This window comes from Zeugodacus cucurbitae, chromosome 3 (assembly GCF_028554725.1).
Source record: "Zeugodacus cucurbitae isolate PBARC_wt_2022May chromosome 3, idZeuCucr1.2, whole genome shotgun sequence".
Lineage (NCBI taxonomy): Eukaryota > Metazoa > Arthropoda > Insecta > Diptera > Tephritidae > Zeugodacus > Zeugodacus cucurbitae.
The window spans coordinates 38,078,045-38,101,021 of NC_071668.1; the positions used below are offsets into that span (position 1 = coordinate 38,078,045).

At 36.5% G+C, this 22,977-nt stretch overlaps 1 protein-coding gene across 1 annotated transcript; it reads right to left on the bottom strand.

The window, feature by feature from the left end:
* Positions 1 to 1,898: 1,898 nt before the first annotated feature.
* Positions 1,899 to 22,490, bottom strand: LOC128920140 (uncharacterized). Its single transcript, XM_054226665.1, has 2 exons — positions 21,822 to 22,490; positions 1,899 to 1,969 (listed from the first exon to the last, which is right to left on the bottom strand). Exons 1-2 carry the CDS (start codon positions 22,384 to 22,386, stop codon positions 1,899 to 1,901), a joined length of 636 nt encoding a protein of 211 aa, XP_054082640.1. The 5' UTR covers positions 22,387 to 22,490.
* Positions 22,491 to 22,977: the final 487 nt, after the last annotated feature.

Below are 22,977 nucleotides of genomic sequence, written 5' to 3' on the forward strand. Positions count from 1 at the left end.
AAAAACTCGAAGTTATTAATCAATTTCTCAGAAATTATACGGCCTATGGAAAAATGGAGTACACAATATTTTTAGGAAATTTCATTCACTTTTATTTTCTATAATTTGCAGTAAGATTGCTCAACTGGTCAGTGAGATATACATGATTAAGTGAAGACACCTTTTTTTTGGTCGAATAACGGTAAATTGCAAATATCTCAAAAACGTATCCATAAAAAAAAAATAATTCGATTTTCGAAATCAGCGAGCCATTTCACATACAAAATGTATAGTGCCATCCGTGGAACAAAAAACAAATTCAAATTTGTGATCCAGTGATATTAGTAAATAGTAAATCAATTCTCATCTATAATTTCAACAACTCTTACATCATCACTATCAGCATTTTCATCATTATTATCAAGATTTTCATCAATTCGGTTACCCTCAATTGCCGTATTTGACAAATCAAATCTGCTTTCGTCAGGGTTCATATCTACAGCAGCCTCCTCGTGGAATGATATCATTAGCATTCAAATAATTTGAAATATTCTCCTCTTCTTCTTCAGTCAATTCACGACGTATGCTGCCTATTAAGTAGCATAATGAACTGCTTACTTTTCGTAGAAGTCACCCATGTAGTCACTTGCTGGAAGCAGAACCGCAACAGGTACATCAAGAAGTCACTCCTTCAACACGTCGACGAACTTGAACAATATACTGACCAGGCTGCGGACGCTGACAGTTTTAGACACGCTCTAAGCGCCATTCACAGTGGAGCTATTAACACCTTCCTTGACTCCCTTCCAGTGAATCACGTCCTGGGATCAAACCACAACCTTTAGCAGACGAAGAGCTCGAGTTGCCGCGTGAACCAGAGTGAGCCTTGCGCAACTTCGAACTGGATATTGTAGCAGTTTAAACTCCTACTTATCCAGACTGAACACCGACATACAAAATACATGTCTTGCATGCAATGAGTCCCCGCATGACACTAACCACCTTTTTGCATGCCCAACGAACCCTACTCATCTAACACCCCTTTCCCTTTGGTACAACCCTGTCGAAACAACATGTTTCCTGGGCCTCCCGTTAGACTTCGACAACAACTAGATTTATGCTTTACGTTCCGCAAGGGATCGTATAATAATAAAAACCCATTGCAAAACTATGTACACGTAGCCAATAAAGTCTGCGTTCACCCATTTTTTCACAATTTTTTTAACTGAAGCAAAACCGCAATGTAAATAATTAATCAAGTTCAAATTTCTTACATCTAATTTTTCTTTACATTCATAAGATGAAAATGCAAAAACAAGAGTCAAAGTTCCTCTTTAAATTTTCGATATAACGGGATTTAAGAGTAACAACACGAAATAAAGTCTGCGTTCAGTTTTTAAATATGTTAAAAAATCATGAAAATAATAAATAATAATGAAAGTAAATAATTTAGTGGATAACCATTTTGCTTTCAAACTACAACAAATCAGATTGGCAGTGAATTTCCTAGCTTATCTATTTCCTCAGCTGTAATCTGTGACTATTATTCCTGCATAACACCCCGCAAAGCCTCTTTATTAGTTATTATGGCTGATGACTTGTTTTAAATTGATCCCTGAGATTCTCAATGGGATTAAATTATGTGATTAAGGCGACGTTTTAAGGAGCTCTACTAGTATTTTACGAGAGCTAAAAACATACTATTTCAGCAGTCGTTGTCCAGTCGTTGTTGAAACCGAAACGTCGAAGACAAGCCATGTTTATCCATTATCAATTCAATATATTTAAGCTGACCAACAGCATCAGCCGCCATGTACTCCCTTACCATAATTCCACCACGTCGTATATCACTGGTACATTCTATATACTTTTATAAATTGTATTTTAATATCTTATTTTTTTGGAATTTTTGAAAAACTTCATGTAATGCAAACGGATTTGACAACCCCGGAGGCTAATTCGCTTTGTGATATTCTTTTAGCATCTGTATCTAAAAGATTAGCACCATATGAATTTCGGAGCGTTACAAGAATAAGCACAATTTTTGACCCAAGGTTCAAGAAGGAGGGATTTTAGTCAACCAGTAATACAAATGAAGCAGCAAAATATCTGGAGCATGAAATTTCAACAATAAATGCATACGAAACGAGAAGCCCTGAAAATAATGAATCAACAGAAGGACTTTGTCGAAAAAATAATAGTGTCAAAAAAATGTCATCTAAAGCAGATGCAATTATTCTGCTTCGACAGTATTTTGAAAGACGAAATGAAATGAGATGAAAGAAGAAATGAAATCCTCTTATTATTAGGAAGGTCAACATTGAAACCTAAGTGTATACGATGCTTCAGGCTCTGATTTATGGAGCATCGTTTAAGAGCATGTGGGCGTTGGCATAGGCTGCCCTGTGGCTCCAATAGCTGCACTTCCCTTATCTCTCTTACTGCTGCGGCGGATGGCCTTACTCCTTGGAGCAGCAACGAGTGCACCTGACACTTTTGGTGTAGCGATTTCGGATATTACCGTCTCAGTGACGATTTGTAAGTCTTCTACGTCCATTTGGCTCTTAATCTGAAATTATGTTATTTTGGTTATGAGGGTGCAAAAAATAAACTTTGGCAAGAAAAAAATTTTAAAACAAAAGATATTTTTAAATTTTTTTTTATTTCATATGAAGTCCTGTTTCTTTAGAAGAAAATAAGCTACCAACGAACAAAATCCATGGATAAATAGGAAAGTTATACATGATCAAATAAATATATCCAAGTCGCGCAAAGTCAATGTATATGTATATGCGTATGTAGTGTGTAAAGTAGGGGTGGGATTGTTTTCGAATTTCATTAGAATAAACTAATAACTAATAATAATAATAAAATAATACTTTTAGAACAGTAATACTCAAATACTGTTGTAGTAGGTAGTTTGCATCGAAAGCAAGAGGTGTCAGGTGCGAAATCCCTGTAGTCATGTTAATTTGCCTAACATGTGTGTAGGTATACAGGCAGATTTTCGAAGGGTAATTAGTTGCGGAAAATTCCTAATGCAAATAAATTTTATTCAAACATGCATACCTACATGCACACACATATATCTTGGTAAATTCATTAATTTTTTTTAATTGCAAAGACATTCCAGGATTATTCAAGGAGTTTGGTCAACCATATGATTCCGAGGAGTGGCGATTGTTCATAGACAGCAATAAACTTAGCTTGAAGGCCGTATTACTGCATAATGGCAACAAAAAGCCCTCGATCCAGATCGCAAAATATCTTTTGTTTTAAAATTTTTTTCTTGCCAAAGTTTATTTTTTTTTCAATTTTTTCATAAAAAAATGTAAAAACTCGAAGTTATTAATCAATTTCTCAGAAATTATAAGGCCTATGGAAAAATGGAGTAGGCAATCCAGTGATATTAATAAATAGTAAATACAAAATTTTTCAATTCTCATCTATAATTTCAACAACTCTTACATCATCATAATCAGCATTTTCATCATTATTATCAGGATTTTCATCAATTCGGTTACCCTCAATTGCCGTATTTGACAAATCAAATCTGCTTCTATCATTAGCATTCAAATAATTTGAAATATTCCCCTCTTCTTCTTCAGTCAATTCACGACGTATGCTGCCTATTAAGTAGCATAATGAACTGCTTACTTTTCGTAGAAGTCACCCATGTAGTCACTTCCTGGAAGCAGAACCGCAACAGGTACATCAAGAAGTCACTCCTTCAACACGTCGACGAACTTGAACAATATACTGACCAGGCTGCGGACGCTGACAGTTTTAGACACGCTCTAAACGCCATTCACAGTGGAGCTATTAACACCTTCCTTGACTCCCTTCCAGTGAATCACGTCCTGGGATCAAACCACAACCTTTAGCAGACGAAGAGCTCGAGTTGCCGCGTGAACCAGAGTGAGCCTTGCGCAACTTCGAACTGGATATTGTAGCAGTTTAAACTCCTACTTATCCAGACTGAACCCCGACATACAAAATACATGTCCTGCATGCAATGAGTCCCCGCATGACACTAACCACCTTTTTGCATGCCCAACGAACCCTACTCATCTAACACCCCTTTCCCTTTGGTACAACCCTGTCGAAACAACATGTTTCCTGGGCCTCCCGTTAGATGACTTCGACAACAACTAGATTTATGCTTTCCGTTCCGCCAGGGATAGATACTCATTACTACAACAACAACAACGGGAATGTTGAGGGACTTGTAGAGTTTAGTTTTTGTTCGTCGAGAGAGGACTTTACTTTTCAAATGCCTACTCAGTCCAAAGTAGCAACTGTTGGCAAGAGTGATTCTGCGTTGGATTTGGATTGGAGAAAAAACGAAATTATCTGCAACTTCAAAGTTATGACTGTCAACAGTGACGTGGGAGCCAGTAGTTTTCCTTTAAACCGGCAATTTTTTGACGACAATTGCGTTCTTTAGACTAGTATGAACAGCTGAGTCCCACCGTAAATTTCTGCATTTGTGAATTATTGATATAATATTTATAAATTTGTATATAAATCATCGCATAATAATTAAGCGGGAAAGGCACTTAATTGAATCCCGCTTAAGAGCATCGAGATACTTCCCAAGCTTTTTCTCAAATACTTCGATCTAATATTTTTTCTTTTAGAATGAAGGTCACATTTATTTCTTATTAGTAACAAAAATATTTATAATAATAAAAACCCATTGCAAAACTATGTACACGTAGCCAATAAAGTCTGCGTTCACCCATTTTTTCACAATTTTTTTAACTGAAGCAAAACCACAATGTAAATAATTAATCAAGTTCAAATTTCTTACATCTAATTTTTCTTTACATTCATAAGATGAAAATGCAAAAACAAGAGTCAAAGTTCCTCTTTAAATTTTCGATATAACGGGATTTAAGAGTAACAACACGAAATAAAGTCTGCGTTCAGTTTTTAAATAAATAAATAAATATAATGAAAGTAAATAATGAAAGTAAATAATTTAGTGGATAACCATTTTGCTTTCAAACTACAACAAATCAGATTGGCAGTGAATTTACTAGCTTATCTATTTCCTCAGCTGTAATCTGTGACTATTATTCCTGCATAACACCCCGCAAAGCCTCTTTATTAGTTATTATGGCTGATGACTTGTTTTAAATTGATCCCAGAGATTCTCAATGGGATTAAATTATGTGATTAAGGCGACGTTTTAAGGAGCTCTACTAGTATTTTACGAGAGCTAAAAACATACTATTTCAGCAGTCGTTGTCCAGTCGTTGTTGAAACCAAAACGTCGAAGACAAGCCATGTTTATCCATTATCAATTCAATATATTTAAGCTGACCAACAGCATCAGCCGCCATGTACTCCCTTACCATAATTCCACCACGTCGTATATCACTGGTACATTCTATATACTTTTATAAATTGTATTTTAATATCTTATTTTTTTGGAATTTTTGAAAAACTTCATGTAATGCAAACGGATTTGACAACCCCGGAGGCTAATTCGCTTTGTGATATTCTTTTAGCATCTGTTTCTAAAAGATTAGCACCATAAGAATTTCGGAGCGTTACAAGAATAAGCACAATTTTGGACCCAAGGTTCAAGAAGGAGGGATTTTAGTCAACCAGTAATGCAAATGAAGCAGCAAAATATCTGGAGCATGAAATTTCAACAATAAATGCATACGAAACGAGAAGCCCTTAAAATAATGAATCAACAGAAGGACTTTGTCGAAAAAAGAATAGTGGCATAAAAATGTCATATAAAGCAGATGCAATTATTCTGCTTCAACAGTATTTTGAAAGACGAAATGAAATGAGATGAAAGAAGAAATGAAATCCTATTATTATTAGGAAGGTCAACATTGAAACCTAGGTGTATACGATGCTATTTTTAAATAAACATAAGTAGCTGCTTGCATAAAGTGCTCTTTTTATTTGAAATATGTTTTTCTTTGTACCACATACGGGACAGTCTAAGAGTTAATTCGGTTTTGGTTTGGTTTTTAAATTCCTGAATGTGTTAACAATTTCATCAAATATAAGCGTGTCGGTTATAAATAGATGGACTTTACAATGTTGAAGAAGTGGAATTTTTATTATTATTTTGTTTAATTAATCGGTTAGCAGCCTCAGCAGCTGTTGCAGTGTATGTACTACAGCGCTCAACCCCTTTGAGCGTTGTTGTTGCTGGCGATAAGCGTGGCGTGCTGGATATGGCCTTCCACGTGCTGCAGTTGGTTTGGTTCATCGTCGTTGCTGGACTGGATCGCTACGTGGTCTGATACGGGTGTTTGTGTATTTTGACGACGGACCGGCTTGTCTGGGAAATCTATGAAAGAGAGAATGGTGTGATCATCTGCTAGACAGGTCATGCAATGCCCGTGTGCTCTTGCTCGTGAGAGGGCTTCAGGCTCTGATTTATGGAGCATCGTTTAAGAGCATGTGGGCGTTGGCATAGGCTGCCCTGTGGCTCCAATAGCTGCACTTCCCTTATCTCTCTTACTGCAGCGGCGGATGGCCTTACTCCTTGGAGCAGCAACGAGTGCACCTGACACTTTTGGTGTAGCGATTTCGGATATTACCGTCTCAGTGACGATTTGTAAGTCTTCTACGTCCATTTGGCTCTTAATCTGAATTTATGTTATTTTGGTTATGAGGGTGCATATACTTATTGATATACACATATAATAGCCACATAACCAAAAACACAACACTGATACGCTACATCCACCTCATCACGCCAGAGAACATTACATGTTAATACACACACACACATATACATCAAAACACGATGATACCAATCTGTATACAAAAATCAACAAAAAGGAAGAGAAAGCATACAACAGCACCTTCTTTCGATACGACGTTGATCGAGTTATATCTTCGTGTTTGCAGCATCCCGGTTTTCTACAGATGGTTTTTTTATTACTCGGTTTCTATACATTTAACATCCGATTTTTCATATATACAAATATAGACATTTAATACAAACATTGTACCATTTTCTAACATTCATACATACATAATTCTTGGATTATTGTAAAAAATCATTACATTTAAATAAAATAAATTTTTATAACGATTTGTTCGAAAACAATTGCGTTTTTTTTTTTCTTTTAAAGAAAGTGACCTAAATCGAACGTGAACACTAAGGTGAGTAATTGTACATGGTCCTTAGAGCCATAAAGAAAGGCACTGTGGCTAATCATCACACGGCATCAAAAACGGTTTTAACAAATATAAAACCTATACAATCCGTTTGAATAACACCTAAACGGGAACTAAAAACAGTTTAAAAAAATACATCATCAATATTTTTAGATAAATACACAAGCAAATTACATCCTGCCTTATATGCTAACCTGGTGTACACAAACACAATTATATTCAAGTATTCAAGTATTTACTTGCAAAACTTTCAAGCAATACCCCTTCTGTTTCTTCAAACAGTCAGCAGGATTGCATAAAATAAGTAAGCAAATGGCACAAAAAATCCATAGCAAAAGAAAGAATAATTTCAAACATGCATATTTACATACATATAATTTCAAACATATATTTATCAAAAACATATGTCAAATATACATAAATGTAACAAACTCAACTTATCTTCTTCTTAACTGGCGTAGAAACCGCTTACGCGGTTATAGCCGAGTCCACAACAGTGCGCCACGCATCTCTCCTTTTGGCGGTTTGGCGCCAATTGGTAATACCAAGTGAAGACAGGTCCTTCTCCACCTGGTCCTTCCACCGGAGTGGAGGTCTCCCTCTTCCTCGGCTTCCACCAGCGGGTACTGCATCGAAAACTTTCAGAGCTGGGGCACTTTCATCCATTCGAACAACATGACCCAGCCAGCGTAGCCGCTGTCTTTTTATTCGCTGGACTATGTCTATGTCGTCGAACAACACATACAGCTCATCATTCCATCTTCTGCGGTATTCGGCGTTGCCAATGTTTAAGGGACCGTAAATCTTCCGCAAAACCTTTCTCTCGAAAACTCCTAATCGGATGTTGACACCGTCCACGCTTCTGCACCATAAAGTAGGACGGGAATGATGAGGGACTTGTAGAGTTTAGTTTTTGTTCGTCGAGAGAGGACTTAACTTTTCAATTGCCTACTTAGTCCATAGTAGCACCTGTTGGCAAGAGTGATTCTGCGTTGGATTTCCAGGCTGACATTGTTATTGCTGTTAATGCTGGTTCCCAGGTAGACGAAATTATCTACAACTTCAAAGTTATGACTGTCAACAGTGACGTGGGAGCCAAGACGCGAATGCGCTGACTGTTTGTTTGACGACAGGAGATATTTCGTCTTGTCCTCGTTCACCACCAGACCCATACGCTTCGCTTCCTTATCCAGTCTGGAGAAAGCAGAACTAACGGCGCGGGTGTTGTTTCCAATGATATCGATATCATCGGCGTACGCCAGTAGCTGTACACTCTTATAGAAGATTGTACATTCTCTGTTTAGCTCTGCAGCTCGTATTATTTTCTCCAGCATCTGGTTAAAGAAATCACACGAGAGTGAGTCACCTTGTCTGAAACCTCGTCTGGTATCGAACGGTTCGGAGAGGTCCTTCCCGATCCTGACGGAGCTTTTGGTGTTGCTCAACGTCAGCTTATACAGCCGTATTAGTTTTGCGGGGATACCAAATTCAGACATCGCGGCATAAAGGCAGCTCTTTTTCGTGCTGTCGAAAGCAGCTTTAAAGTCGACAAAGAGATGGTGTGTGTCGATCCTATTTTCACGGATCTTCTCCAAAATTTGGCGCATGGTGAATATCTGGTCCGTTGTTGATTTTCCAGGTCTAAAGCCACACTGATAAGGTCCAATCAGTTTGTTGACGGTGGGCCTTAGTCTTTCACACAATACGCTCGACAGAACCTTATACGCGATGTTGAGGAGGCTTATCCCACGGTAATTGGCGCAAATTGTGGGGTCTCCCTTTTTGTGTATTGGGCAGAGTATACTGAGATTCCAATCGTCAGGCATGCTTTCTTCCGACCATATTCTGCAAAGAAGCTGATGCAAGCACCTTATCAGCTCTTCGCCGCCGTATTTGAATAGCTCGGCCGGTAATCCATCGGCCGCCTTATTGTTCTTCAAGCGGGTAATTGCTATTCGAATTTCTTCACGGTCGGGCAATGGAACATCTGTTCCATCGTCGTCGATTGGGGAATCGGGTTCGCCATCTCCTGGTGTTGTACTTTCACTGCCATTCAGCAGGCTGGAGAAGTGTTCCCTCCACAAACTCAGTATACTCTGGTCATCAATAACTAGATCACCTCTGGGGGTCCTACAGGAGTGTGCTCCGGTCTTGAAACCTTCGGTTAGTCTCCGGATCTTTTCGTAAAATTTTCGAGCATTACCCCTATCGGCCAGCTTGTCAAGCTCTTCATACTCACGCATTTCGGCCTCTTTCTTTTTTTGTCTGCAAATGCGTCTCGCCTCCCTCTTCAGCTCACAGTATCTTTCCTATCCCGCTCGTGTTGCGGCCGATCGCAACATTGCGAGGTAGGCAGTCTGTTTTCTCTCCACTGCGAGACGACAATCCTCATCATACCAGCTGTTTTTTTGACTTTTCCGAAAACCAATGGTTTCGGTTGCAGCTGTACGTAAGGAGTTTGATATGCCGTCCCACAGCTCCCTTATACCGAGATGCTGATGAGTGCTCTCAGAGAGCAGGAGTGCAAGTCGAGTAGAAAATCGTTCGGCTGTCGGTTGTGATTGCAGCTTCTCGATGTAGAACCTTCCTTGTGTTTGTTGACGTGTACGCTTTTCTACACAGAGGCGGGTGCGTATCTTAGCTGCTACAAGATAGTGGTCCAAGTCGATATTGGGACCACGAAGCGTACGCACATCAAAAACACTGGAGACATGTCGTCCATCTATCACAACATGATCGATCTGGTTGCGAGTGTTTCGATCCGGGGACAGCCAAGTAGCTTGATGGATTTTCTTATGCTGGAATCTAGTACTAAAGACGATCATATTTCGGGCCCCGGCGAAGTCGATCAGCCTCAGACCGTTTGGTGATGTTTCGTCATGGAGGCTGAATTTTCCGACTGTTGTGCCAAAGACACCTTTTTTACCCACCCTAGCGTTGAAATCGCCAAGCACGATTTTGACATCGTGGCGGGGGCAGCGCTCATAGGTACGTTCTAGGCGCTCATAGAAGGTATCTTTGATCACTTCGTCCTTCTCTTCCGTCGGGGCGTGGGCGCAAATCAGCGATATGTTGAAGAACCTCGCTTTGATGCGGATTGTGGCTAGACGTTCATCCACCGGAGTGAATGCCAGGACTCTGCGACGGAGTCTCTCTCCCACCACAAATTCAACACCAAATTTGCGCTCCTTTATATGGCCCCTGTAGTAGATGTCACAAGGACCCACCTTCTTCCGTCCTTGTCCCGTCCATCGCATTTCTTGGATTGCGGTGATGTCAGCCTTTACTCTTACGAGGACATCAACCAGCTGGGCAGAGGCACCTTCCCAATTAAGGGTCCGGACATTCCAGGTGCATGCCCTTAAATCATAGTCCTTTATACGTTTGCCGTGGTCGTCATCAAAAGGGGGGTTTCTCATCCGAGGCCTGTGTTTCTTATTCACTGGTTATTCGTTTTTATGTGGTGGGTCCCAAGCCCTACGCACAACCGCATAAGCGGGATTCGCCTTCTCACTTTAGCTCGCTTCCAGACGGATGTGTGTTGGCTACCCAGAGGATACTTGGTCTAAGGCCGGAAGTTGTGAGCTGCTTGCGCCACATGTAAAAGAATCGTTCCTGGCCACTCCCAAGTGAATGGCAGTCAGAAACTTTCCTCACTTACGTGAACTTCTACATATGACTCCATCCTCAACTTATAATTATACAAATATACATGAACAAACATTCAAACAAATATTAATAGATTGAAACGTATTAACTTATATAATAACATGTGCAGAGGTGAATTATCTGCACATTTTCACTTTTCTTTTCTCGCTCTCTTCTTATCGAGCTAATATAAGTATACATATATACACAAACATATATACCGTATTCGTTTGCCTACATCCGGGTATATCCATCCAAACATAAAAATTTTAATAAATCTAAATCCTATAAAAATCGCGAGCATATCATTTTTTTCTTAAATCTAAGCGGTGCGGCAAATACTATTTGAAAAACCGAGTGGAGTTGCACTCTGGGAGTGCAGGCAGAAGTGAAAACTTGAACTTATGGCGCATTGGGCACTTTTTTGGGTGAGCATTTTTAGGTGCGCTCGCCACATGAGAAATTGTACACTTTTTGAATGGACATGAAGTGTAATAATATAGAAACTATATTCGAAGGAAGTGGTTTTATTTAAATGATTAAATACACTGGTTTACAGCAAAAATGTTCCATGAACGCCACTATCCTATTTGTATGTGGAATCGCTCGCTGATTTCGAAAATCGAATTATTTTTTTTTCTATGGATACGTTTTTGAGATATTTGCAATTTACCGTTATTCGACCAAAAAAAAAAAAGGTGTCTTCACTTAATCATGTATATCTTACTGACCAGTTGAGCAATCTTACTGCAAATTATAGAAAATAAAAGTGAATGAAATTTCCTAAAAATATTGCCTACTCCATTTTTTCATAGACCTTATAATTTCTGAGAAATTGATTAATAACTTCGAGTTTTTAAATTTTTTTATGAAAAAATTGAAAAAAAATAAACTTTGGCAAGAAAAAAATTTTAAAACAAAAGATATTTTTAAATTTTTTTTATTTCATATGAAGTCCTGTTTCTTTAGAAAAAATAAGCTACCAACGAACAAAATCCATGGATGAATAGGAAAGTTATACATGATCAAATAAATATATCCAAGTCGCGCAAAGTCAATGTATACTTATATGCGTATGTAGTGTGTAAAGTAGGGGTGGGATATCTGGTTATGCGCTGTTTCTGTTAAGTAAAAAGTCAATTTTCATGTCGTTTTTAGTTTTTATAAACTCATTTATTTATATATTAGTAATATATATTAAAACAATGTGTTATTTTTGTCTTAAGTTGGTGTGATTACATTATAGTCGAAATGATTATGTGTTTTGTTTTGTCGTTTATTTAGTTTAGGATCGGTTTCTCTTATGAGAAACCAACAGTAGTCACCCATCATACCGACGTCCCAGAAACCTTGGTATCGATTCTCAATTAATTTCATTTGCTGGTGAAACCTTTCGCCATGCTCGTCACTTTCGTCTCCGAGATTTGTCGGAAAACAACTTAAATGGGAATGCAGAAAATGAATTTTTAAAGACATATTTACGCCTGGAGAAAAAAGAAAATGTAAATAAGTAAATTATAAAATTTTATATAATTCAATTAAATAAGTTTTGTATAATCACCCATTTCTGCATAATTTTTGATTAAGTCACTCACTATCTTCTCGTAGTTTAGACCTTTGTGTTTACCGAGAAAAGAAGAAACGACTATTTCGAAGGAATCCCACGCTGCTGCCTCAACTGGTGACAATAGTCCTTTGAATTGGACATTATTTATCAACTTTTTTATTTGGGGTCCAACAAATATACCTTCTTTTATCTTGGCCTGGGAAATATTTGGGAAAAAATTTTGCAAATAATTGAATGCTTTGCCTTCTTTGTCCAACGCCTTAACAAAATTTTTAATGAGGCCGAGCTTGATATGCAAAGGCGGAAGAATGATTTTTTTCCTTCTTTACAAGTGGGACGTATTTGATATTATCCACACCAATTGTAAATTCAACTCTTTCCGGCCAATCCTTAATGCAATAGTGGTCTTTACGAGCTCGGCTATCACATTTGCAGAGAAAGCAGCAGTGTTTTGTGTAGCCACTTTGTAGACCGCATAACATTCCAACGACTTTAAGATCGGCACATATTTTCCAATCATGCTCTTCATATTTGATGAATTTTAACAATTTCTCCATTGCCTCGTATGTTTCCTTCGTGTTTACTGCATGCGCGATATGGATCGAGGGCTTTTTGTTGCCATTATGCAGTAATACGGCCTTCAAGCTAAGTTTATTGCTCTCTATGAACAATCGCCACTCCTCGGAATCGGTTGACCAAACTCTTTGAATAATCCTGGAATGTCTTTGAAATTAAAAAAAAAAAAAAAATTAATGAATTTACCAAGATATATGTGTGTGCATGTAGGTATGCATGTTTGAATAAAATTTATTTGCATTAGGAATTTTCCGCAACTAATTACCCGTCGAAAATCTGCCTGTATACCTACACACATGTTAGGCAAATTAACATGACTACAGGGATTTCGCACCTGACACCTCTTCCTTTCGATGCAAACTACCTACTACAACAGTATTTGAGTATTACTGTTCTAAAAGTATTATTTTATTATTATTATTAGTTATTAGTTTATTCTAATGAAATTCGAAAACAATCCCACCCCTACTTTACACACTACATACGCATATACGTATACATTGACTTTGCCCGACTTGGATATATTTATTTGATCATGTATAACTTTCCTATTTATCCATGGATTTTGTTCGTTGGTAGCTTATTTTTTTCTAAAGAAACAGGACTTCATATGAAAATAAAAAAATTTAAAAATGTCTTTTGTTTTAAAATTTTTTTCTTGCCAAAGTTTATTTTTTTTCAATTTTTTCATAAAAAAATTTAAAAACTCGAAGTTATTAATCAATTTCTCAGAAATTATAAGGCCTATGGAAAAATGGAGTAGGCAATATTTTTAGGAAATTTCATTCACTTTTATTTTCTATAATTTGCAGTAAGATTGCTCAACTGGTCAGTGAGATATACATGATTAAGTGAAGACACCTTTTTTTTTTTTGGTCGAATAACGGTAAATTGCAAATATCTCAAAAACGTATCCATAGAAAAAAAATAATTCGATTTTCGAAATCAGCGAGCCATTTCACATACAAAATGGATAGTGGCATCCGTGGAACAAAAAACAAATTCAAATTTGTGATCCAGTGATATTAGTAAATAGTAAATACAAAATTTTTCAATTCTCATCTATAATTTCAACAACTCTTACATCATCATTATCAGCATTTTTATCATTATTATCAGGATTTTCATCAAATTCTAAAACTGAAACAATAGGTCTATGGTAACTAAAGTATGAAATGAACAATTTTGATTTAAATCTTTTTATATATCTTGTGAATACTGCATCAATAGTACTTTTGTATTTTGTTGTGCTAAGGTTGCGATCATTCGACATCGTTAAATCAAATTCTTCATATAAAAATTCAATTTATGATTGATTTTTGACATCTGCAAAGTTTATGTTGAAATCTCCACTCAAAATCATAGGATAATGATCAAATCTTCTATTAATTTCCATCATAAATAGTGCAGAAGCAGCTTTAGAATAAATGAATAAATTTGAATACAAGAACTTTCATTTTGCTTGTAAAGACTGTTTTTGTGAAATATAAACGGCAGCCATTATTATTGTTTGTCCATTAGAATGGCATTGGGAAATACATATATCACCAATATTCGAAACATTAGTGCTAAACATACTGGTATATCTCGCATGCACTTCCATATGATCTGTAGAAAATGTGGCCATAGTATCATCGGACCGATGATAAATAGCCACCCCACCTGCTGGACGATTGTCTCTTTTAAAACTTGCTATAAAGTTGAAATTTGAAATGTCAATGGTTTCTTCGTTACTCACATGAGTTTCTGATAATATTAACACACTCATTTTCTCAACAAGAGCATCAACTGATAGGTCATGTACATGTCGTCGTAAGCTTTGAAAATTGAATGAAAAAATAGATAACCCTTTTTTTTGTAGAAATTAAATTAATAAATGTCAAATGAAATATTTAAATAAATAATTTTTCCATTTAATATTCATTTATAAAATAAATATAGAAAACTCTCAATCTTGTCAGTCGCGAGGGCACGAGCGAATTCCCATGCAAAGATTGCGTATAGTATACATATATTATAAGAATACACGCGGTGTAGATCAGAGAACTGCAATTATTCCATTTTTTGAGTCATTGGTTTAGTAACATAAAAAAAAGTATTAGTGCAAATAAGTCAAAACTCATCAAACACTAATATCCACTAAAACACATTTACGCACAGCACACACAGCGAGAGTATGAATAATGAGTAAGTTTCTCTTGATGTGTTTCGTTGAAGTGCTCTATTGTCTCATGAGACAATAATTCAGTCAAGCTAAACCAAAATGAGCCAAACCACCAAAAAACACCAAACTGAAATCACACGATTGGTCAAATGTACCAATTTTTATATACAGATCGTGTGACAGCCAGAAAATATTTGGCATAAGGCAAATTAACAAAGTGTTTCTGCAGATAGACCGATAAAATACGGCTCTGTTGTACCAATGATGTGAACTGTTGTACAAATCAAGTAAATACAAAAAATGGACAAATGTCCAAATGCCAAAATTATGTTTTTTTTTATTTTTATTATCCTATGAATACTTAACACCTGGCTGGAATTTCATTATTTACTGTTTGGCAACTCTATGATTATTAAACTAATAATAATAAATAATTATTAAACTGGGCAGCACTGATATCAGCAAAAACAAATGATGCACCACTGCTCTTTATTCCATTTGTCCGTTATTAAACAAGTCACTACATCTATTGGTGAGTATAAATATTTATGATATGTTTATATATATTTATTTGTTTACATTTAATATATTAATATTGTTCATTTATTTTTCAGAATATGGATACAGATGAAGATGAAATCTTTGATAATTTGACTACCGCAATATGCGAAATTATATCCAATATGTCTACAGAACCAACACCAACGCCAGATAAAAAGAGAAAGCGTTTTCAAGTTACAACGGCATGGTCCTCGGAAGATGTGTTTAATTTAATAGAAATAATAGAAAATCATCCTTGTCTGTGGGAATATTCTTCATTAAACTATAAGTGAACGCATGGAAGGAAGTTGCAGCGAACTGTCATGGCCGTATCGTTGATGAGTGCAACGCCAAATGGGCGAATGTGAAAACAGTGTACAATAATACAAAAAAACAAATTACCGGCAAAGTCTGGTCAGAGCGCGTCAAGTTCACAACCTCATTGGCAATTTTGGACTGGAATGCAGTTTTATCATAACCACGACAAAGAAAAAACGACTTCACCTGTTCCAAATATAAACCCTGATAGTGAAAGTTCGCCAGCTGATGCAGCAACCAATTCCCCAGGAGCTATTTTAAAACGCGCAACAGATTTGTTGTATGCATCAAAAGAGCACAAGTGGTATTCCTTCGGCATGTACATAGCGTCGCAAATGCGTGAAATGAATGCAAAAAATGAGAAAGCAGCAAAAAAAAACTTGAAATTAATATTATGAAGTGCACTATAGATGCGCTTTCAGAATTAAATGATGATTGATATTTCATTGAATTGTTTTTTCTTCTATATTAATAAAGTTACAGACATATTTAAATCATTAATTTTATTTAACATAAACATCTATATTGAAATGATATTTCTAAAGCGGCTGTCATAAAATATAGTTCGAACTCCTCACGAATTTCTTTGGCTTCATTGGTTATGTATGTCGTTGGACGTTCCTCTGCTCCTTGTTAGCAATTTTGAGTACCTTGCTCATGAACTGAATTGTCTTGTTGATCATTCCTATCTGTAGTTAAACCTTCCATATAACTGGCATTTTTTTATACTCTCGCAACAAAGTTGTTGGCAACAAAGTTGCAAGAGTTGTTGGCAACAAAGTTGTGCAAGCTGTAACTTGAGTAAAAATTAAGATATCTTTTTGAAACTTTTTTTTTATACATATTTCTTTATTTATTGAATCTGCTTTGTTTAAAGCTTAACAATAAGTAATAAAATCTTAAATCTATTTACAACTAAAAAAGCTCAGGAATGTGGTTGAGCTGTTTTGGTAGAACGGTGCTCTCTAATAGGCTGGTAGATCTCTCCTTTTTAAACGTGTTTGATTGCAGGAATGTACCAAAGCATTAGCCAAAGGGTTTGGATATTCACGAAGTTTAGAAATATATTTCTTTCTACTGTCCTCTATCTCCTTCTTTACCATAGGTATATCAAGATCTTTATGGATATTTTCGTTACGCATGTACCATGGTGAACCCGTGATTGTTCTAAGCATTTTAGATTGGAATCTCTGAATTATATCAATGTTGGTTGCACAGGTCGTACCCCACAGTTGAATACCATACATCCAAATCGGTTTTATGATTGCATTGTATAACAGGACTTTGTTGTCTAGGCTAAGTTTAGAATTTTTTGTTTAAAAGCCAATTTAAATTGGCTGCTCTTAACTTCATACATGTTATTTTACTCGCTATATGTTTCCGCCACGTGAGCCTTCGATCCAGGTGAATCCCAAGATAAGTTACTTCATTCGCTTGGGGTACTAGCACATTGTTTATTTTAACTGTCCGGCATGTTTCCGATCTTAGCGAGAATGTAATATTCTTGCATTTTTGCTCATTAATAGTTATTTATACACCAGTTGGCTAGCCATTCTTCGACGCAAGTTAAGTGTTCCTCTAATACTCTTGATGCTCTTATGGGGCATTTGTTACGGCTTATTAGGGCTGTGTCATCCGCAAAAGTTGATGTCATTACGTTATTAGCTGTTGGAATGTCTGCTGTATATATTATGTACAGAGTAGGGCCTAATACACTGCCCTGAGGTACACCGGCCCTTATTGCTCGTTCTTCTGATATGAAATCTGCTACTTTAACTGTAAATTTCCTATTTCTTAAATATGACTCCAATGTTTTATGCAATTCGTAAGGTAAAACGTTTTTGATTTTCCATAAAAGGCCTTCATGCCAGACCTTATCGAACGCCTGAGCTACATCGAGAAAAATAGCTGAACAGTACTCTCTGTGCTCGAATGCCTTCCTGATTTCGTTTGTAATTCTATTCACTTGCTCTACTGTGCCATGTTTAGCACGAAACCCGAATTGGTGGGTTGGTATTATATTATTTTCGTGGAGGAAAGGAGACATTTTTGATAGTAAAACTTTTTCGAATATTTTGGAAAGACAGGGTAAGAGACTTATTGGTCTGTAGGAAGACGGTTGTGTTAAGTCTTTTCCAGGTTTATCTATCATGATGATCTGCGACTTTTTCCACGAAATTGGATAGTACCCGAAACCAAGAATTGCATTAAAGAGCAAAGAGAGCACTGAAATAGCAATATTTGGCAACTCAACTAACATTTTTGGAGTAATATTATCGTGTCCTGAAGACTTTTTCGGATTTAGCTCTTTTAGGATCTTGGTAATTTCATAAGTAGACGTCCTAATAGACACGCTTGACTCGTTTGCGATATTGGGCAAAGTTGGCAACTTAAAATTGTTTTTTGGACCATTGGGTTGAAATACCTTTTCTAGGTGATTTGCAAAGTAATTTGCCTTTTCCTCATTACTACGCGCCCAATTACCATTCAAATGTCTTATAGGCATGTTGGAATCTACTGGTGGCTTAAAAGACTTTTGGGCTTTCCAAAGAGAGTTTTTCTTGCTTGAATTTGGACACAGGTGCTTTATATAATTTTCAGTATTGTATTCTTCATCGCGTTTAAGTGCTTTTTTAACTTACGTACAGCCGATTTCAGTTGACGCAGAGTTGAAGGGGAACGACTTAACTGCCATTCACGTCTGGCTTTTCTTTTCTCATTTACAAGCTTTTCTGTTTCAATATTAGAGATGTTTCTAAAAACCTTAACGTTTCTTTTAGGTGTTGCCAAGACAGCTGCATTAGTTATTACATCATTGAATTCCATTATGCTTTCATCAATATCTCTTCCTGTACTTATTTTTAAATCAATATTAATGTGGCTACTGATATATTTTCTATACTTCAAGCAGTTAGTTTTAAAAGATGTTAGAGATACTTTTGGCTCAAATATCATGGGCTGTTCGCATAACTTTATAAGTACAGGAGAATGATCAGAACATAAGTCAATCTATCTATATTTTTGACTACAGCAAAATCTATTAAGTCTGGTATTTTGTTTCTAACAAAATTGTTTTTATTTGTTAAATGAGTTTCTGACAGTAGCATAACATCTATGCTTTTTTCAGTCAGAAATCGTATTAACTCAAGTTTGTGTTGGTTTACACCGTTGGCATTCCATATGCAAATATTTAGCATACTCATTTTTTAGATAATAAGGTTTGTAACATTTGGTTTTGAGATTTGATCAAATCTTGGATCATGTTTTGCATGGTAGACATAAATTGTGTCATACATTGGGTAAGATTTAGAATCATATTTTCAATACCTCCATTTGGTGGACTTTGCTGTTGTTGCATTTGCACAGCGTTGCCTTTTACCACCTTTGCATAGCTTCCCTGGACAAGGATATTCTTAGAATTACCAGGTTTCGAACTCTGGTCTGCAATTTCTACATTTTCATTACGAGGGATATTCATCATTTGGTTACGACGAGCTTGAATTCCCAGTGACAATTTTGATTTCAAGTCTTTATATACAGGGCAGCCCCTGTAGTTAGCAGTGTGATTTCCTCCACAATTACTGCATTTTTTATTTGTATTCTCTTTTTTAAGAGCACATTTTGAAGTTGGGTGTAAATCACCACTTACCACACAAACACTGCGTAGAGTGCAATAAGATTTGGTATGCCCATACTCTTGGCAGTTAGTGCATTGTACCGGACCATTTCTTTTATGAGGTTCTTCAACGGTAATTCTACGATGGAGTAAATATTTTAAGTTATATATTGGGTGTGTTTCATTCTTTTTTAATGGATTAGAGTTTGGCAACAATTCGATTTTAAACATTGGTTGTGGTACTTTATTTCTATTGAAGATATTTACCACATTTTTAATTCCAAAGCCGCATTCTTCAAGGGCTTCTTTGATATCGTTAGATTCTACCGAAGACTCAATGCCTTTTACAACAACAACTAGGCCTTTAGAGCTCTTCAGTTGATAAGAATAATAATTCTTGTTGTTATTTGATAAAAATCTCACTATATCCATAAAACTTTTCTCAGTGTAGGCCTGTATTTTAGTTTCATCTATATTGCCTTTTTTTAAAGGCACTATATGAAAATTATTAGTACCTACAACTTCACTTAATTTAGCAACAAGTGCATTCGAGCTGCGCTCACGCAAATATATTGGCGGCGGTTTGGCATTCACGACTGTGGTTGTACCCTTCGCATCGTCTTCCAATCCATTGCTTAGTAAGGCAAATCTGTTGCCATTTAAATTTCCAGGCTTATTTGTATTAAGCGAGGCGGGTTGAAATTTTTTGGAATTTACCGCTGTCTTGATAGGACTTAATTTTCTTTTTATGTTGACGTAGCGGTCAATTCCAATCTGAACAGATGGTCCTTTTCTTTGTAGTACATGCTCACCTCGCTTTGTGTTTTCCTTCGGTGTAACATTTGCTGGTACCTGCTTGCTAGTAGGTGTTTGCAGATTTGTTGTTGTGCACTTGTTTGTTTTTTCTCCTTCTGCTGATCCTCTCTGCTGTTCGGCTGAGCGCTTCGATGACTCATCAGCATCACCGTTGGCTCGTTTATTTGTTGGAGCAGATTTCGCAGGCTCAACAAAGCTGAAGTAGGCATTCAAAGAATGCCTACGACCTTGTTGTTGAGGCTGCGCAGTGCTCATGTTTGTTTTTCTTTTTTGTTTTGCCCACTTTTTTAATAATTTGTTTATTGTTTTTAAGCTCTTGTTTTAGTTTTTTGTTTATGTTTTGATTTTGATTTTCCGCGGAAGTTTTTTAGTTGTTTTGCTTATTTAATGTTATTTGTTTTATTTTAGATAAATCAAATAAATCACGGAGCGCATTAAAACTCTTCCGCACTCTTTCAAAGCTCACACTTTTTCAAATTTGACACACTTATTTCTTGGCACCATAGGTAGGTTGCTTTCGAAAATGAGCAAAATAGGACCACTGCCACGTCCACAAAATGGCGAAAACCGCAAAGACATAAAGTGCCATAACTAAGCCATAAATAAAGCTATGGAAAACAAGTAAGGAAGGGCTAAGTTCGGGTGTAACCGAACATTTTATACTCTCGCAATTTATTTATTTAACCCAATTGACCCACATATTCGTCATATATATTGTATAAAGTCCATTGAAAGTTGGAAACCATAATATTAGGTTAGAAGCACCGAGGCCCTCGTATTCGATATATGGGGTCTTAAAAACCTATGGTCCGATTTCGGCGATTTTTAGAATGGGGCTGCCACACTATTAACATAATATTTGTGCAAAGTTCTGCACCGATATCTTCACTAGTATTTACTTTATATATTGTAAAGTAAACGATTCAGATCGTCTTCAAAGTTCTGGTATATAGGAAGTAGGCGTGGTTGTGAAGCGATTTTGCCTATTTTCACAACATATCATTGGGATGTAAGGAAACTATTACAAGCCAAGTTTCATTGAAATCGGTCGAGTAGTTCCTGAGATATGGTTTTTGACCCATAAGTGGGCGACACCACGCCCATTTTCCATTTTGTAAAAAAATCTGAGTGCAGCTTCCACCTGCCATTTCTTATGTGAAATTTAGTGTTTCTGACGTTTTTCTTTAGTGAGTTAACCCACTTTTAGTAATTTTCAACCTAACCTTTGTATGGGAGGTGGGCGATAGGCTTTTAAGGCCCCATATATCGAACACGAGAACCTCGGTGCTTCTAACATAATATAATGGTTTCCAACTTTCAATGGACTTTATACAATATATATGTAAATTGTGTATTATATAATATAAATAAAGTTAAATAAATAAATTGCGAGAGTATAAAATGTTCGGTTACACCCGAACTTAGCCCTTCCTTACTGTTAATTAAAAAATTATGCAAGGTACAGCAGGCCAGTGTTATTTGGGTCGTTTTTTGCTCATTCAGTTGAATTGGTCGATATAGAATTTGAAACCGCTTTGCCATAATGCCAAATACATTTTCGACAACGCGCCTAGCACGTGACAATCGGTAATTGAATATGCGATGGCCGGCAGTTAAATTTTTACCAGGGTATGGTTTTAAAATGAGCTTTTGCATGCGGAATGCATCATCCGCCACTAACAAGTATGGACAATCACGGTCACGATTTAGCAATGGTTGTGGTAAAGGCAATCTCAGTATGTTATTGTCCAAAGCTTTCTGAAATGTGGACTTTCCAAAAACGTCCGAAGCTCTGTCATTGCACCCGACATCAATATATATAAATCGATAGTCCGCATCCGCAATGGCCATAAGTACAATACTATTAGTAACTTTATAATTATAAAAGGTACTTCCAGACCGCGGCGAAGCCTTCATCACAATCTGTTTTCCGTCAACTGCGCCTATACAATGAGTAAAATCCCATTTATCACTAAATTTTTGGGCAATGTCAATCCACATCTGTTAGTTGTTTGGAACCTTGCAAATATATAATGTGATATCAATTTATATTTTTGATGTGATTATGTATAGCTACCTCTAAATATTCATTTTTCAAAGCTTTGTAAATTGCATCGCAAACCTCCGGCACAAATATAGATATGGTATTCGGCGCAATGCGAAAGTCAACAGATAAACTTTTGAAGCTGTCTCCAGAGGCAAGGAAGCGAAGTGTAACCGCCAAACGTTCATTGGCTGGTATTGCTTTTCTCATATTGGTGTCACTTTTATGTTTGGAGAGACTAATTCAAGAATATAATTAAAAGTGGCTTCGTTCATGCAAAGATAATTTTTAAACAAATATTTTTGATTGTTCACTTCACGAAACTCGCGCAGAGTTTTTGCATACGCGCCGTCAGTACTTCTCCTCTGAAGCCAATACAGCACCCAAACACTTCGCTTCTTCAATGTTCGTTTTTCTTTTATTTGTTTCTTTTTATTAATTAGGTGTACAGAAATACACATAATTGCCACTATTTTCATTTTTCTTGATGAAGAAATCATTAGTTTCAAAAATCATAAAATTACGTTCAAATATATGTAATTATGTAT

Bases quoted from the DNA above. Each gene is read 5' to 3' on its own strand.
- LOC128920140 (XM_054226665.1), bottom strand. From the start codon at position 22,386: ATGTGGATTGACATTGCCCAAAAATTTAGTGATAAATGGGATTTTACT. The intron at 1,970-21,821 runs GTAAGGAAGGGC...CTAATCTTTTAG, and splicing joins GCATAATTTTTTAATTAACA to ATACAGATGCTAAAAGAATA.